General features: G+C 43.3%; 1 protein-coding gene across 2 annotated transcripts; it reads right to left on the reverse strand.

Moving 5' to 3' along the window:
- Positions 1-7,783: 7,783 nt before the first annotated feature.
- FAM161A (FAM161 centrosomal protein A) lies at positions 7,784-16,561 on the reverse strand. Of its 2 annotated transcripts, XM_077176278.1 has the most exons (6): positions 16,331-16,561; positions 14,968-15,215; positions 13,344-14,525; positions 10,659-10,758; positions 10,075-10,226; positions 7,784-9,482 (listed from the first exon to the last, which is right to left on the reverse strand). In XM_077176278.1, exons 1-6 carry the CDS (start codon positions 16,448-16,450, stop codon positions 8,846-8,848), a joined length of 2,439 nt encoding a protein of 812 aa, XP_077032393.1. In that variant the 5' UTR covers positions 16,451-16,561; the 3' UTR covers positions 7,784-8,845. The 2 variants fall into 2 exon arrangements, with proteins under 2 accessions (XP_077032393.1, XP_077032394.1); XM_077176279.1 differs by lacking the exon at positions 16,331-16,561 and having other exon boundaries at positions 13,344-14,469; positions 14,968-15,131.
- Between the last annotated feature and the right edge of the window lie 1,002 nt (positions 16,562-17,563).

The following is a 17,563-nucleotide window of genomic DNA, read 5'->3' on the forward strand; positions in this document are numbered from 1 at the left end:
TGCTTTGGTGCGAGGGGTGAAGAAAAGTGTTTGTTCCCAGTGCTGTCAATGCACAGCCACTGCTCACTGGTGCTTTGAAACATCACTTGTGACAACAACTGACCATCCCCAAAGTGCCTCACTTGTGCTCCCTTAAGCAGCACACCACTCTATTCTCATTTCTTCCATCACCCAAATACATTGAGAATGAAAGCAGCCTTGGATACTCCCTGATGTTATTTTTGTCTCTGACCACAAATGTCATTTGTTCAAAAGCTGCTGAGCTTTATGTCTTTGTGGGGATCCCCACACTGCAATGAGCTCCAGGCTCCCTCCCTGGGTAGCATTTGCCAGAGCTGCTGATGTGATTAAGCAGCTGGGAGGAACTCCAGTGCAGGTGAATTCCAACCTTTGGAATTCCTTATGGGAGTGGTTGGAGTGAGTGTGAAGTCAGTCTTGGGTTTTTTAAACATGGTTTAATTTTATTTTTTTATTTTTAAGGATTCCAGAGGTTTGAAGATGCTTGTAAATCATCCCAGCAGGAAGACTGAGCATCATAGTCTCCAGAGCATTCTCTTGGCCAGAATTTTCCCCTACAGCTCTGGGGAAGAGAGAGGTTGGGAAGGGATCCTAATGCAGAGACAAGAAGTGAAGAGCTACAGTCTCCAGCTGAGGGGTACAGAGAGCCCTGAGCATGAAGCTTTGCTGCAGATCTGGAGAAAGATGGATGTGTTCCATCTCCCACCCAGCTGGGGAAGGGTGAGTGCTGGGGCTGCCAGCAGCTGCTGCCTCAGGATGGAGCCAGCCCTGCTCTTGGCATGGGGGAACACAGAGGGGATTTCATTAACGTTAATGGACTGGCTGAGGAAGAGCTCTGCATGCTGACAAGATAATGCACAGCTTTAATATAGCAAATTCCTGCTGCTGCTGGGGCCTGCCCAGCTCTAACATTTAGTTTCACTGTTTAAAATGAGTCCTGAGGAAGATGTGGGTGAGATGCTGTTCCCTGTTTCCATCAAAGCACCCACTTCTCTGACAAGGACCAGACTTCCCACCTCACTTTTTCAGATGATTGCTCAGACTCCTGATGCTGAGCAGAAAACATTTAAGCTGTTTTTCAAAATGAACATTTATTTCATTCCTCTTCCCAGGGCAGAGTATTAATTAAATTGGAGGACTAAAGAGCCTGTCTAGAAGGGATTCTGGATGGAGAAGAGGTGCAAACCCCGAGGACCAACATGAAATACAACCAAATGTTCTTCTGAAATGGAAGAGTTAAAAATCCAGGCTCAAAAGGACAAAGAAAGGGAAAAAAGGAGAAATCTTGATTGTGGAAAAGGAGAAGCTGCTAATCAGAGGAAATGTGGATGTGTGATGCCAGGCTGGGGCAGTTTTCTCTCCAGTTCCTGTGCTTCCTCTGAGGTGGTTTGACTTTAGAAAAATATTAAAGAAAGGTGACTTGTTGTTTGTTTCCTGGACTGGAAAAGATGGAATGGTTAGACAGGGCAGATTTTGCACCACTAATGTTGCAGGAGTAGAGACATTCCCTTACTGCCTGTTGATATTGAAAACAGCCTGAAATGGCTTTTTGCCTTTTTCCTGGGAAAAATAGCAGGAATATCAAAGGATCATATTAGTTAGGAAAGAAGCAAGCAGCCTCAACATGAATTTTGTGTTTGTTGTGGTGTGAAGAGAAGCACTGTATTGGTGGTGGCAGTGAAGATGAATTCTGGGGATGCAGGTAAGATATCCCAATGTTTCCATGTTCTCCAGGGATGGCAGTTTGCAGGTCACAATCTTGGTCTGGGGCTAAGGGAATGGATAGAGGAAAAAACCCCAATCTCTAACAGGTCAGATCCTGAGAACTGAGTGATAATTCCTGCAAAGGCAATGGTAGGGATCTCCCTGGGAATAAATGCTTGGAAATGGCTGTTCAGTGCTTTCCTGCCACACATCCCTCCTTCATGAAGCCATAACCCAGGCCTGATCAGCAGCTGGTCACTGAGCACCTGCCCCAGTGCAAAATGGCCAAGTTTATCCAGAGAGCTGAGAAGCTGCAACAAGTCACCCTCACTTTGCTGACTGCAGAGTTTGCAGTGCTCTGGAGCTCTGGGGTATGGTTGGAATTGTGCTCCAGGAAAATGTTAGCCCTGGAACAGCTCTGTTAACCTCTAGCAAGTCACTTGAAACCTGCAGTGCTGGCCCAGGCATTCAGTGCAAACAAAGCACAAGCTGCTGTAGCACATTTGTGCCAGGGTTTCCTGATTCCAAGTGCAGTCAGATATGGCCTAAAATGAACCATTGTTGTAACAATGACAAGAGAGGCTGGGGTGAAAATCATGTTATTTCCTTTGGAAAGAAAAGACTTCTATTTTTAACTATTTTCCCCTTAATCTTACTATTTTGTTCTAGCAGTGTTTATAGCAGAGAGCACAATACTTCTTGTTGTGATTGTTCTTTGTGTGACTGGGATATAAGTAGATGTTCTGCAGCAAATTCTCTGTCTGGGATACAGAGTCCAAAGAGATTATGCTGCAGGAAGTTCTAAAAAAAACCCCAAACCCTTACACAATCCCCCACTCACTCCCTCCAAAAAGCCATAACCCAAACAAATAAAAACCCTGAAAGACTGTCATAGTTCCAAAATAACCACAAAAAATGTGTGCTAGGCTTAAAACAGAAGTCTGGGGGAAATGATTGTCAGATGCCTGGGTGCATTTGAGAGCTGATTTATGTACATGAAACAGAAAATAAGAAACACACACTTGGGCTGTGCTTGGGTGTTCTCACTGAGACAAATGAGCAGCTCCTCTCATTATTTGCTTCCCCATCTTCATTAGCAGTCATCTGATCTTCCCTCCCCTTCTGCATGCCCTGATCCTCACCAAAATGGCTGGCAAGAGCTTCTCTTGTGCTCTGCAGTGTTTTTCTGAGATTATTTCTACTACTTCAGCCAGCTCAGTAGAGTTACTGGATGCTCAGAAGGACTTGTAGGTCTGGACTTTACAAACCTTGGATCCTGTTCAACAGTAAGTAGCCAGGAGAGAGGAGAGGACTGCTCCCTGTCACCTGAAACAAACTTTTAATTCATTTCAAACAGTTCTTTGAAACCAGATTTTGGTAAAAGATAAAAACAATTCACAGGTACTTTATCAAGATGTTCTTCTGCCTCAGCCCTTTGCTCTCATTTATGTACCCACAGCCATCTATGGACAAATTACAAATAATTTATCAGGCTATGATCTTTTCCATGATTTTGCAGGATGCTGCCTGAAGGAAAGAGCAGACCTGGAGGCTTGTGGTGAGTGGGTGTTATATGAAAGGGACAGTGAGCAAGGATGGAGCACAACTCACAAATGAAAGGGAAGCAGATTTTCAGCATCTCTGTGCTATTGTTTAGACAATGTGTTTTACTGAGGTTTTGATAAAACTGGTATTTAAAGGAAAATCCCCAAATCTAACCCCATCATGGAAACCAGCTGGTTATTGCAAAATGATTTGTGTAAGTGGACAAATTGGGAATGCAGCTTCTTTGGATACTTTTGTGCTCTGATCTGAGAAACCTTCAGGCATCTCACCTACAGACTTGGCTCTTCTATCCTAATATTTAGACCTTCCAGAATTTCTTTTGCCTGAGGAGTTCAAAGTGTTTTGCAGACTTTGTAGAGCTTTCTTTGTCAAGACACAAGACTTGTGAGAAGGTGGTGGAAAGCAGGGAGAGTGCTGCAAGGTCCTGGATGTTCCCCTCGTGGTTTCCCTGCCCCTTTGGCTGCCAACAGCAGCAGGGAATGGAAATTCTTTTGGGATGTGGCTACTCTGACCCAAAAAGAAGAGTTCTATTCCACAGAACCATCTTCCAGGGTGAATTTTATTTTCATTTAGGGTTAAATCGAGTGCAGTCCCAGGTAAGCAGTGCAGAGTTCAGCTGGGTGCCCTCAAATGGGATTTTCCACAATTTGGAATTGCTGGCTCTGCGTGAGGGTGGGAGGGCAGAGAGCTGAGCTGGGTGTGCTGCTGCCTGTGAGGTGTCTGAGAGAGAATTGACTGTTGCATAAACCTGAACAGCTTTTTCCCAGTTGCCCTTCACACAATGTTGAATATTACCCAGGAGTTTTGTGGCTGGTTGGAAACTGAGGGCTTTTTCTGGGCAACACTGAGCTGCCTTTCAGTGGGAAGGGAGGAGAGGGAGCTGTGGGAACAGGAGGGGCTCTGTGCCAGTTCTCAGGGTCAGGAACAAGCTGGAGCAGGCACACAGGTACCCAGGCAGCTCCACCAGCAGAGTTCAGCTCAGCCTCAGCTTGCTGGCCCTGAATTAAATCAGCATTCATAGAGCACCAGGAGAAGGAAGGCTTCACCCAGGGATAAACTGTGAGTCTGCTTAACAAGCAAGGGATACAGGAGCTCTCAGTGCCCTGGGAAGCCTCACAGCTCTGCAGTATCTCAGATTTTATGAACCCGTGGGTAGGTGTGTGTTAGGAGTGGAGATTTTGCAGTGGCACCATGAGCAGCCCCTGTGTGTCAGACAGATGAACTGCAGCACTTTGGGCTGCAATTCTGCTGAGCAATGGCTGCAGTCTCATTTTTGGTTAGAAAACTCAAAGATATCCCAGTGCTTCCATGTTCTCCAGGGATGGCAGTTTGCAGGTCACAATTCTGGTCTGGGGTTAAGGGGAATGGATTGATTAAAAAACCCCAATCTCTAACAGGTCAGATCCTGAGAGCTGTAAACAGGACCCCAAACTGGTCCTTTTCTAGTGCTGCTGTCTCACACTCAGCTGTTTGTGTGGCTGATGTGAGAGCTCATTGCTGGAGTAGATTTATCTCATTTTATCTAAGCTGGGATGGTGCCCTTGGCAATTCCAGCCCCTTGGGGATAAAGGTGTCACAGGATGGAGCTCCCCAGAGCAGAGCTTAATCAGAATATCACACACCAAAAGTTGATTTTTGATTTTTTACTTTTACTACTTATTACAAACGTACTTTGTGTGTCTTTCACCCAACTAGAAAAATGTGGGATGGCACAGAAGACACATTGCAAAGCACAGCAAGTTACCCTGAGAAGCAGGTACGGCTACAAGTGTGGAAAGCTGTGTCTGAAATCATCTGAATAACGTGGTTTGGAGCAGCTCATTATCCTGGCAAGCAGAATTTCCTGCCTGTGTTGGGAGCCTGGTTGCTACAGTTAATCAGCAACCTGCCTAATCTCACTAACCTTCTTTTTGTAACCTGCCTAACTGTTGTGTAATCTGCTTATGGCACTGAGCCCTGGCTATTAGTAGCAACTTTGGAGCTGTGCAGGTGCAAATATTTTTATTTTCAGTCCTGTTGACAACTGGCTATCCAGGTGTTTGTGCTCATGCAATTCAAGCTGGTCTCATGGTGTTAATGATCAGAAAATAAGAATATTTCTGGCCTGTTAACATCTGCTTCCTCTGTGCCACAGCCCTGGACCTGTGGGGATTGTCCCAGTGCTAATCCTGGGCTGCAGCTCCGTGGGACACGGATCATGGCTGGGGACACCCTGCTGGCCCTGTCACCGCTGACCTTCACCCTGTCACTCTCTTTGTCACCTTGGGACCCCTGATTGCTCTGCTGTGATTTTAGCAGACAGGAGAGACAGGAATTTGTCTGATACTATTTGCAAGTCTTAGTTCATTCCTCAAATTCCTGGAATTCCTATTGAAGAAAGAAGCAATTTGGAGTTTTGCTGGAGTATGCAAGGGTGTTTGTTTGTTTGCTCGTTTGTTTTCCTAAAGCCAAGTAATTACCAAAAGAGAAGTAAAACTATAATTCCACTGAAGGATGAGGAGGACAGATGCCAAACTTTCTTAAATTTTACCTCTTTTTATCTTATCTGATTTCCTTCATTCAATGTTTGTAAGCCAGCAGCTGCCATATCTTGTAATAATGGACTAAACCAAATGTATTCTGTATACAAAACTCATGTTTGACTTCAGCTTGTGGGCAATGGGGCAGACACACTGTTAGAAATAATTTTTAATAATATATCTTGATCTTTAGAGTGCCTGTTATCTGCCAAACTCAGGCAAATGTTTTGCTTGCTGCCATTGAGGATTCTACATGAGACCAGAATTCATTCCAAACCAGGGGTGGCTTTAAACATTTGCTTCAAGAATTTGAATTCTTTTGTTATTCTCTTCATCTGGAGCAGCTGTAAAAGGCAATGATGTAATGATTTCTTCCTCAAAGGAAAAGACAGCATAACCTGCTTGGTGTGATAACCATGGACAGGAGGGATGGTTTCTAGAGGAAGCAATATTGTAAATACAGAAATATTGTGCTTCAAAAAGCACAATATCCCAAACTTCTGGCTTCTTAGTTCAGAATACAAATATAATAATTATACAGAAACACTATTCTTGCACCTCAAAATTATTTCATGCTACAGTTCACATGCAAAGTTACCCCCTTCTTCCCATGTGGTATTTTAAATCCTTTTTTTCAGATACACCTTCCTCATTTTCTTTGCAAATTTTTGAACATGTTCCTGCTTTTGTGCTGTGGCCATTAATTAAAATATTAAAGATGGAATATTCAATAATCTGTGAGAAACTTTCCTATTCCTCTCCCTCCTGCTAGGTGGCTTCCCTGAAAGCATAACTCATCAGCATTTCTCCTCTAATGAGCCTTAAAATGCTTCTATCACATCACCTTTGGATTTTGATTTTCCTGTTGAACTTATTGGGATTTTTTCTTTAAATACAGTTTTGGGGGGTTTTCCAGTGCTCTCATCCTATTAGTTATTCTGGATTCTCTACATTGAAATCATCCTCCTTGCAAAAAGAAAACAAGGGAAAAAAGAGGTCAAATCATGACTTGGTTTTTAGGCCAGACTATTTTTCATCTCCTGACAGGTGTACATGGCTTTTCTTTGTTTAAAATATTTTTTACTGCTGTACTTTGCTTCATGAGGTTTAATTCACCCTGACCAGTGTGTCTCCATTTCTATTCTGTCATCTCTGATTTTTCTTTGCTTTTTAATTCCTTATTGGAATGTTTATCCCTTTATGTTTGTAATGCACTTTCTGAACAGCTTTTTTGACTTTAATCTCATTATCCTCCCTGTCTGAAAACTCTGCTGCTCCAAGTGATTTCCATAAGGGGGTCCTTTAATACCTCAAGGTTTGTTCACCCATTCATGAGGATCTTTCTTTTCCTACAGAAAGGTTGGTTTCTTTCAGATATTTTGCTAGCACTTTATATCCTAGAAATGCTTCCTGGAAATCTTGGGAAACCATCATCAATTGGATCTCCTTAGTCCACACAATTCTGTTTTTCTTTTCCAGAAATGCTAAAAAAACCTGAGGCATAACCTCCAAAATCTGTCCTAACTCTTCCTGGTTATATCTTATTTATCATGTTCATTAAATCTGTTATTATTAAGATTTATATTTAAAATATTTAAAAGTTCAGTGACAAACTCAATCTAAGTTTTACACAGGTTCCCAACCCCTTCTAAAACCTTAAAAAAGTGTTGGCTTTGCTACTTTCTGTACATTCACAGGGATTTTAGTGGTATTTTTAATCCCTAGTTTAGTACTTCAATAATTACATATTTGTTCTTTTAGAACACTTAGCTGAGTGCTGTCAGATCTTAGAAACAGATTTGACTTTTTTCCTTTGAAATCACTTCAAATAACCTGAGAAAAATAACATAATTTAGAGCTCCTCTGCCTTCTTTCAGAAAAGGATTTGATTTCCTAAAGGGACAAGTCCCATCATTTGTGATTGGTAATTGCACAACTCACAGTTACAGAATACTGACAACCACAAGCCAACTTCCTTGTGAAGCAAGGATTAATAATTGCACAGATACTTTATTCAAGTGATAAAAAAGTTTCAAATTCACATTAGTTATGTTCACACTTGAAAAATAAATCAAAGAATGCTTAAAAAACTTCCAAACACAAAGTGTGTAACAAAATAAGGAGGACAAAATACTGACAGATTTTTTAGCAAGAAGGTCAATAATAGTAGGGGAAGGTGCTACTGGTGTAAGAAAAAAACAAATTCCAAACATTTCTGGAGAGTTTTTTGTGGAGTAGCTGAAGTCCTGAGTAGCCAGTGAGTAAGAAGAGCTATTAAAGCACTTCCTTGCACAGCTTCATACAACTGGAGTTCCCTGAGGTAAAAAAATCCCCTTTTCCAGGGATAAAATGGCAATTCCTGCTCCAAAACCTGCCCTGCCTTTGCCAGCCCCTGGGAAGAGCTGGATTGGAGCCTCAGCAGTTACACAGCACCCTGTAATTTATTATTAAATTATTGTGTAATTTATTATTAAACAATGAGGCTGCAGTTCACTTTGGGAACAGAGGTGCACCAATGTCACTGAAGAGTGCAACAGAGAAGAGTAATACAAAAGTCAATTATTTTCTTGGTGAAAAAGAGCAACTTGAGCTTTCTTACTGGAAAACAAACAAGGTACAAATTCACAGAATTTTGGATGTGTAGCAAAGCACCAAGTTTTTCTCTGGTGTCTGATACATTTTTTAATAATATATCTTGATCTTTAGAGTGCCTATCATCTGCCAAACTCAGGCAAATGTTTTGCTTGCTGCCATTGAGGATTCTACATGAGACCAGAATTCATTCCAAACCAGGGGTGGCTTTAAACATTTGCTTCAAGAATTTGAATTCTTTTGTTATTCTCCTCATCTGGAGCAGCTGTAAAAGGCAATGATGTTATAATTTCTTCCTCAAAGGAAAAGAGAGCATAACCTGCTTGGTGTGATAACCATGGACAGGAGGGATGGTTTCTAGAGGAAGCAATATTGTAAATACAGAAATATTGTGCTTCAAAAAGCACAGCCAGCAGTGTGAGAGGCTCCTGAGCCCCAGCCCTTCCTCAGTGCCCTTCCTCATCACTGGCCTTCTCCTCAGAATCATCACTCTCATACTCTTCATCCTCATACTGGAAAGCACCCTCAGCCTCAGGGTCAGACTGAGCTTCCTCTTCATGGGACTCATCAGACCTGGGTCTGGACTCATCCTCCTCTTCCTCTTCCTCCTGGGAATGGCCACGGGATGGGCCTGCCTTGGCTTCCTCCTCCTCTTCCTCCTGGGAATGGTCCAGAGATGGGCCTGCTTTTGCTTCCTCTTCCTCTTCTTCCTCCTGGGAATGGTCCAGAGATGGGCCTGCTTTTGCTTCCTCTTCCTCTTCTTCCTCCTGGGAATGGTCCAGAGATGGGCCTGCTTTTGCTTCTTCCTCCTCCTCTTCCTCCTGGGAATGACCAAGCGATGGATCTGCCTTGCCTTCCTCCTCCTCCTCCTCCTCCTCCTCCTCCCCCTGGTCACTGTGCTGGCTGAATTCAGGCTCAAGGACACCCCCAGCCTCCAGGTCACTGCACTGCTCATCTGGGGTGGAGGTTTTGACACCTTTTCCCTTCTCTTCCTCCTCCTCCTCCCAGGACTGCTCAGACTGGGGACTGTCAGCAGCTGCTTCCTCCAAGAATTGAATTTTTTTCACTTTAACCTTGGTGATTCTGAAAAGACAAATTGCATGTGGGGCTTTATTCTCTGGGAAGATGCTTTCCACCTTTATGTAAGCCAGGACAAAGCCTGGTAGCCCTGGCTGGGGTGGAACTGGGGAAGGAAAAGAGAAGGGTGCACACAAGAGTCTCTTTTTATATTAGAAAGTAATTAAATAGTATTATTTATATATTCCTTTTTTTTTTTAATTTCTGCTTCCTTTTAAATCATAACACCCTACAGATGCTAAAAACTATTTTTAATAAGGTTCACTTAAAAATTTTAAAATTTAAAGGTAGTGACTTACAGCAAGCTGCCAGAATTTTGGATGAAAGGAACAAACAAGGAATGTTTTTCTTCTTTTTCCTTTGAAATGCATTACATAACATAACCAGTTTGGTTAAGCAGCTCTCCTCTGTTGTATGGAATAATATTTAATTCAGGAAAACCAATCAAAAATACATACTAATGCTAACATACCACATAGTCAAATAGTTCCCTGGAAAATACTGAAAATCATAAAAAAACCCTGAATCTACACATGGAAAATGTTCTAATTATTAGATACATAGTGGGTAAAAAGGAAAAGCCTTCAGTCATCTGTACCTTGCTCTGCCAGCTATGGAGGTGAAATCTCCAGCAGGAGAGAAATGCAGAGATTTGGCTGCTCTTCCTTTCTTTGAAACAAACTCTGGGCAGACCCCCAGTGCTCTCAGTCTGTTAGAATAATACTTTTCTGCAGCTATTCTGGCATTTTTCTGTAGAAAAACCACAATGTTAAATGTTATCTAATGCATTAAATGCCTGGCTTTTGATACTTTTATTAAATCAATCCTCTGATTCATTAATTGCTGCTGACAAGTGGAAATGATTATTCACTGCAGGTAAGAATGGCAAAACAATACTTGAAACTTTTATCCCAGATTTTACTTTTCTGTACCAGTAATGCTTGGTGTGGTGGTCAGGGTTACTCATGCTGGAACTGAACCAGACCCAGTTCTCAGTTCCCTGTGCAAGCACATCTCAAAAATGACTGATATTTACATGGAGATGGGCAACAGAGATTGAAATGGAGAAACACTGCCCTGAAAAGTGCTTTTGAAGTATCTGCTAAAAATGTCAGACCACAAATGTCTCAGTCAAGAGACATTATCAGTCAAGATTAATTAGTAGTTGAGAAACAAGGCAACCTGAGTGACTCTTTCAAAAAGCAATGGCATTTGTTTTACTCTTTCTTCCATTTCTTGCAATTCTTGCAAATATTCCTGCCTTCTCTGCTTCTCGTTGTTCCTAAGGGGAGCAGAGCACAAGAGAAATCATTATTAATTTATAGTACAAGGAGTCATTTTCTACAGCAGTTAAATTGCTCATAACAAATTAAATGTTGTCATACTTCAAGATGTATTAGAGGTACTGAACAATTCATCTCTGAAGGAGTCACTTTGGCTAAGCAGAGGCAGGTCCTGACTGCTGCACTTAAACAGAGGCTGAGTTTGGATTCTTGTTTGGTAAAAAAAATTGGATATTTAGGGTTTTTTACATGCTGATTTCATACAGATCTTCCCGTTGTTGTAAGCAAAATTAAACAGAATACACCACAGGAAATTAAGAGCATTAAATAAAGATCAGAACTTCTCAAATCTGAAGGTGAGAATCTTGCTACTTTCGCAGCTGGTCACCCAAGAGAGGCGGCCACGTCCTGGATCATGGAACACCTTTTACCTGAGTTGGTTTGTCAAGGCCCCAGTGAATACAGCAGGAGAATGAAACTGTTGATTCCTAACTGAAAGGATCTCTGGGATCACAGGGAGCACTGGATAATCCAGGAGGAATGGGCTGTAACCCTTCCTCAGAATGGGACAGTGCCTCTGACCTGGGCACATCTGCCATTGCAGGTCAGGCACTTCAGGGCAAGGAGGAGATCAAGGGGGCCCTTTACACCTCTGCTCCCTCCAGCCTCTCCCTCTGAGCATCTCTGAACTCCTCACCATGCTGGGAAGTGAACTTCCATTCCTTGCTCTGAATGTCTGTCTGTCTGCCTCTGACAGACAGTGTCATTCCAGCTGGGCTGCAATCAGTGTTATCAAGTTCAACACCTGCACCAGGGAGTGATCTTGCTTTGCAACAGCAGCATTTTACACCCAGCATTTTACTCTCCTGACCTCTGATTAAGCTGAACACTGGAGTGTGAAATTTGCTGTTGAACAAACCCAAACCACATCTACAATCACCCACTGTGCCTCTTAACTCCCTGTCCCAGAGTCAGCAGATCACGAGGACACTCAGATTATAAAGCTCCTGTTATTAACAGTGTGCCAGCTTACTGGAAATTGGGATTTGTGCTTCCTGCCCCAGAATCCTGCCCAGGCATGAAGCAACAGGGGCAGAGCAGTCAGTGCCTCTCAGCATCCCCACATAACAGCACCTTAAATTGACAATACTGCAGCAGTACCACCGTGCCAGGCCAGATCACAAACCTCACTAAAGACTTGTTCAGACAGGATTTATTTTTCTTAGGATTAGAAAAGCAGAAAGGGTTAAATTAGCCCCAAACATGAGGCCAAGCAGCAGTCACAGGGTTAGAGCTGTGTCAGAGCTGGAGCCATCTGGAGTGGCAGCTTACAGCACTCCAGGAAGGCCCTCGTGTTCTTCTCTGTGTCATGCACAAAGAGTCTGTGCACTGCATCTCTACTCCAGGGAACCTGGGATCCCATTCCTCCTGAGCACCAGCAGCTTCCTCACTCACTGCTGTTACACTGGGAAGTTAAAATATTCCTGCTTTTATTTCTCTGTTCAGTGGGCACCTGCTGGGACAAAGAAGTGAATTGTGAAACGTTCGCTGCTACACCCAAGTTGTACCAACACCAGCTCTGCAAGGATATTCTGCATCCACACTGTCCCCTTTCCTTCTGATTTTTACAACCTTTTCCTCTTTAGCTGATACATCAATGGAGAAAACACAGGACTCTCTGTTACTGAGTCTATAATAATCTAATGTACTTATATATATTACATATATATTTCTATATGCTCTATATTTCTATACTCTGAGTTCAGTATAGGTTGGCATCAATTTCCCAATTGAAATGCTAAATTTGGCCACTTTTTAATCAGCTGCTTGCACCATGTTTAATTTATGCCATGTAAGTATCTAAACGTAGACTATGCTATTTTTTTTACACGCTGTATGTTTAACATACAGTGCAATCCCAAACCTCTCCTTCTCACTGTTGAATGAGGTGTTTGGGATTCAGGGGAATGCAACAAAATACCTGAATGTTTTTAATCTGGGTTTAGACATCTGAGCTAGGCTCTGATGGGGGTCATTGGCCTCAGCCCGAGCCATCACAATTTTCTGAAATTTTTTCGTTCTTTGTTTCTGCTTGTTTCTGTTCCTTTTTTGTTGTTCTTCCAGCTTTCTCTTTTCCTCAAGGGAATTCCTGGTGGGGAAAATAAACTAAGGCTGAATTCAGTTTAAACCTAGAGCAAGGCTTCAAAGGAAGCTTTGGCAAAGATGATTCCAAAGAGAACAACAGGGTGAAAACAGGGTTGTTATGAGAGGACACAATGTATGTGCCATTTCAAGGGATTCAGGATATCCTGGGAAACCAGTGGCATTTTTCTTCTTATGGACATGCTGACAAAAATGACTAGTGTTCCTTTAACAATAATAAATACTAATTAAGTCCTATATTTAAACATTTTAAGAGTTATAAGCCCTTATGTTAACAAATCCTATATTCACTGTATGGAAGAATTAACTACATATGTAGAAATACCAAAAATAACACCAAAAAAAAATCAAATATATACTACTAATAAAAAAAGGTCTACTTTTCAAACTTATATGAAGTAGAGCATCTCCAAGCAGTCACCTCAGGGCTTGCAGCCGTCGTCGGGTGGATTCTGTGGTTTTGGGAGGTTTGGATTTTCCCTCTCCCAGGGGATGTGGCTTTGCCCCTGACTGAGGCTTCCGTCTCGGAGAGGCAAACGGCCACCGTGTTTCCTTCAATTTCTCCTCATCCTCTTGCATGTCCTTCAAGATCTTGTCCTTTTTTGAGGGAATGTATGAAGTACAAAGGTCAAAAGGCTCACAGACCGTGAGGGGTTTCACTTTTTTTTGTCGCAGGAGGCGTTTCTGGAATTTCTCATGCAGGAGTTCAAAATCGGGGACGCTCGATTTCATCTTGAGCTTGTGTTCCGTTTGCTTTGGTTCAGTGCTCCTGTGTCTCTTCTTTTTGTTGGTCTCTTTTAAGGCCAGTCTGCTGTTGGGTACAGATGAATTTCGTAGCAGCTCCTCAGCTCTCATCCTGATCCTGATTTCCCTGCAGAGCTCCTCCTCCTTTACCTTGTCACGGAAATCTGCACTATAAACACATTTGGGGACTGGTTTCGCTCTGAATGCTTTGATTTTATTTTCAGGTGGGGAGAGGTCTTTTAACTGCATTTTCCTGGCTTCGTGCCTTTGCCTCTCTCGCTCAATAAACTTGAAGGGCTTTTGTGTAGCCAGGAGCTGGAGCCTGCTCCTCTCCCTCACCGACCTCCTGCGCTCCTCGTTGCGCTGCACGATGTCCTGGTACAGCGGCAGGAAGACGGCGGCAGGCACGGGATTGGCTCGGAACTTCTTCTGACACTCTGCTTCCTCCTCCAGCTGCTTCTTCAGCAGGTGATTTTCCAGCTCAATCTGTGACTTGGATTTGACGTTCTGCTCTTTCTTCTGAGCTTCTCTGATGGTCATCTGGAAGGGCTTGGGCACGGTGACTCTGGGGGACCACACTTTCTCTTTCTCTTTCTTGTGCACTTTCCTGCAGGCTGGTGAGCTGGGCAGGCTGTGCTTGGCATGGGACATGTAGTCTTCCAGGCAGAACCCATCCCACATTTTTTCAATCTGCTGTTTAGCAAATGAGGATGATCCAGCTTCGCTGGCGTTCTCTTCAAACACTAATTCTTCAGCAGACACGTCCGATGCGCTTGAGCCCAAGGGATCGCTCAAGTCTGAGTCTGAAAAGGATTTGTGCAGGTTAAGAGGCTGATAGGAACTCTTGTCCCAAGTTGGCCTTGAAAATAAAGGGGGGAAAAAAAAAACCTTGGTTTGAGCCAGTCCAACATTGATGCAAAGCTGGTGACTTCCACTCTAAGGAATCATCACTAGAAACAAAAACGAGTGCCTGAGGGGGAGAGAAGGGAAAAGAGCAGCACTCAAAGCAGATCCTGGTTCTAGTGCTGATCACCAAGTCAGCACTTCCTGACACTTGGGAAAGGCCCCGTGCTTTCCTAAATGTGCTGCCCAATCCCTGCTGCACACCCACCTCTAAATCTCACAGACCATGAGCAAGGTAATGAGCATTTCTGTCACCAAAACTGACTTTTCTCTGATTATCTGGTGATGAGAGGTGGGGAGTGGAACACTTTCCAACCCAGAAAAACACCCAGCAAAGGTTTTACAGCTGCCTGCAAAGCATTTGGGACTCTTCAGCTAAAAAGTGCCCCCAAACTTACCTACAGCACTTTGGAGAGGTGTCATTTCTCTTATCCAGGGCTTGTACTCCTTTTAAATACAGCTTGTTCTGATACATACTTTCCAGTTTTGCCATGGTCTCCATGTGGGCATTCTTCAACTCTTCCAGCTTCAAGTAATACTCTTGATTTGAATTGTACATTTTGGAAAAGTCTATCCACTTGTCACAGGCTCTCTTTGGAGGGGAGGCCTGCTCTCTGTTGGTATTTGAATCCAAGCTGAAGCCATCCTAGAAGAGATGTTTTTAAATTTTTTCTGCTGGAAGCAAGGGGAACAAGGTTCTTAATATTGCTTTCTCCTAATTTAGTCTAAGGAATGGTAAAGTAACACAAATAGAGATACTTGTATACAAATGTTAATGTAGGAGTACATGGAATAATCTTATTGCATATTAATTTTTATCCTAAGGGTCCTATTTAAAGCCTGTAAAAATTCCCAAGTCTGCCCTGTAATCAATATGTTTATAACAGGAAATATAATCAAAAGGGCTTACCAAAAGAAAAAAACTAACTATTTTGTAAAGTGTAATTTTTCCTTGATTACTATGCAGCTCTAAAAATGCCTTTATTTACAAGCAAACAGAACCTTCTCCTAGTTCCATAACCACTCTAAAAATAAGTCATTAGAGATGTGGTGCATAAATATTTATGCCATTTCCATAACTTATTGTGAAATGACAGGGATTCTGCACAGCTTATATTTCCAATACTGTTTGTCAGCTTGCAGCTGTGTGCAGTTAATATTCTTTAAGCATTTTTAAAGCTTGCACGAGTCAGAGAAGTTATTAAAGCCAGGTTGGTCAGCATGACAAAAGCTTCATTTTGCTCTAAGCAAAAAAAAAAAAAAAAAAAAAAAAAAAAAAAAAAAATCATGGGCCAGTTTCTTTATAAATGAAATTAGAATATTACTTTTCCACACAGGGGTATTTTTAATAAGCTCTGGCATTCCAACAAAAAGAAACAAACAAATAATAATTAAAAAACCAAACAAACAAGCAAAAAACCACCGAAAAAATTTTTCTTTTTTATGTTTTGTCAGGTTTTCACTGGAAAAATCCTGAAGTGTTGGCATCCAGCACCGTGCAGCTCCCGGAACCGGCGTGTGCAAACCCCGTTTGTTTCCTCGCCCCGCGGAGCGGCCCCAGCCCTTCCCGGGCAGGGCAGGCAGTGCCTCCATCTGCCCGGCAAGCGCATTAAGGGATCGGTGCTGCGGTGCCCGGGCCATCTGCCAGGTATCCCCCGCCTCTGTCTGTCTGTCTGTCTGTCTGCGTCCGTGCGTCCCCTGTGCCCGGGAGCCCCGCGCGGTGCCCCCTGTGCAGAGCAGGATCGGGGGAACCCGCGGTACCTGCGCGGCGGCGGGCGGCGGTCCCCGCTCGTAGAGCGCGGCGGGCGCCCGTGTGCGCGGGTCGAGCGGCGTGCGGAGGCAGGAGGCGGCCAGGCGGGCGGCCCGGTGCGCGTCCTCCATGCCGGCGGCGGCTCCGTGCGCTCCGCCCCGCGGGGGCGGCCCCGGGCCCGGGCGGGGCGCGTTAACGCCCGCACCGAGCGCCGCTGCGCTGCGCTGGGCTGGGCTGGGCTCGGCTCCGCTCGGCGCCGCTGCCCGTGCGGAGCTTTAGGTGACTTCTCGCAGGATTTTAGTGGGAACACCCAATTCTCGCTGCAGAGCCCGCGGGTTTTGCGCCCTCGAGTTATTAAAGAGGCTTTTTCCGTCTTGGTGTTTGTACTTCAGGTAAGCAATATCAGGGTAAGGCTAAACCAGGAGAAGCAGAAGCATTTTCTCCTAGGAATATTCTATCCTAAACCAGGAGAAGCAGGAGCATTTTCTCCAAGGATATTCTATCCTAAACCAGGATAAACAGGAATATTCTGTCCTAGGAATATTCTATCCTAAACCAGGAGAAGCAGAAATATTCTGTCCTAGGAATATTCTATCCTAAACCAGGATAAACAGGAATATTCTATCCTAAACCAGGAGAAGCAGGAGCATTTTGTCCTAGGAATATTCTCTCCTAAACCAGGATAAGCAGGAGCATTCTCTCGTAGGGATATTCTATCCTAAACCAGGAGAAGCAGGAATACTCTATCCTAAACCAGGAACATTCTGCCCTAGGAATATTCTATCTTCTATCAGGACAAGCAGGAACATTCTTCCTCTACAAAGAAGAATGATTTGTGGATGGACCTGTTTAATGTAGTGAAATTACAAATACTTTTTGTGATGAAATCACGCACAATTGTTGCTGGAATTCTTGTCAAGATTTGTAATGAGGGATGACAGCTTTAATCATAGTACCTGAACTAAGATCATTGTTGGATGTGACCCTGTGGGGTAAGACACTATTTGCAATTTTTAACAGGCAATGAATAATTAATGCCGAGCATTAATGCCTAAATCGATTGTCTCATTTATTAATTAGTAGTTGAGTTATTCTGTTTGTTCTACTTGGCAAGTCACAACAGCAGGACAACACCATGGTGGAACTTTACTCAAAAGCTCCAGCTCAAACCAATCATGAACGGAAATGTTCTTGAAGAACATGTTCAAGAAGAAATGGAAGAAACACTCTCCTTTAAACATTAA

Source organism: Agelaius phoeniceus, chromosome 3, assembly GCF_051311805.1.
Source record: "Agelaius phoeniceus isolate bAgePho1 chromosome 3, bAgePho1.hap1, whole genome shotgun sequence".
Taxonomy (NCBI): Eukaryota; Metazoa; Chordata; class Aves; order Passeriformes; family Icteridae; genus Agelaius; species Agelaius phoeniceus.

Excerpts from the sequence above, each read along its gene's own strand:
- FAM161A (XM_077176278.1), bottom strand. The coding sequence starts at position 16,450 with ATGGAGGACGCGCACCGGGCCGCCCGCCTGGCCGCCTCCTGCCTCCGC. Across the intron at positions 10,759-13,343 it reads CGACGGCTGCAAGCCCTGAG|GAACAACGAGAAGCAGAGAA; the intron begins GTGACTGCTTGG and ends TGCTCCCCTTAG. Across the intron at positions 9,483-10,074 it reads TCCATAGCTGGCAGAGCAAG|AATCACCAAGGTTAAAGTGA; the intron begins GTACAGATGACT and ends TTGTCTTTTCAG.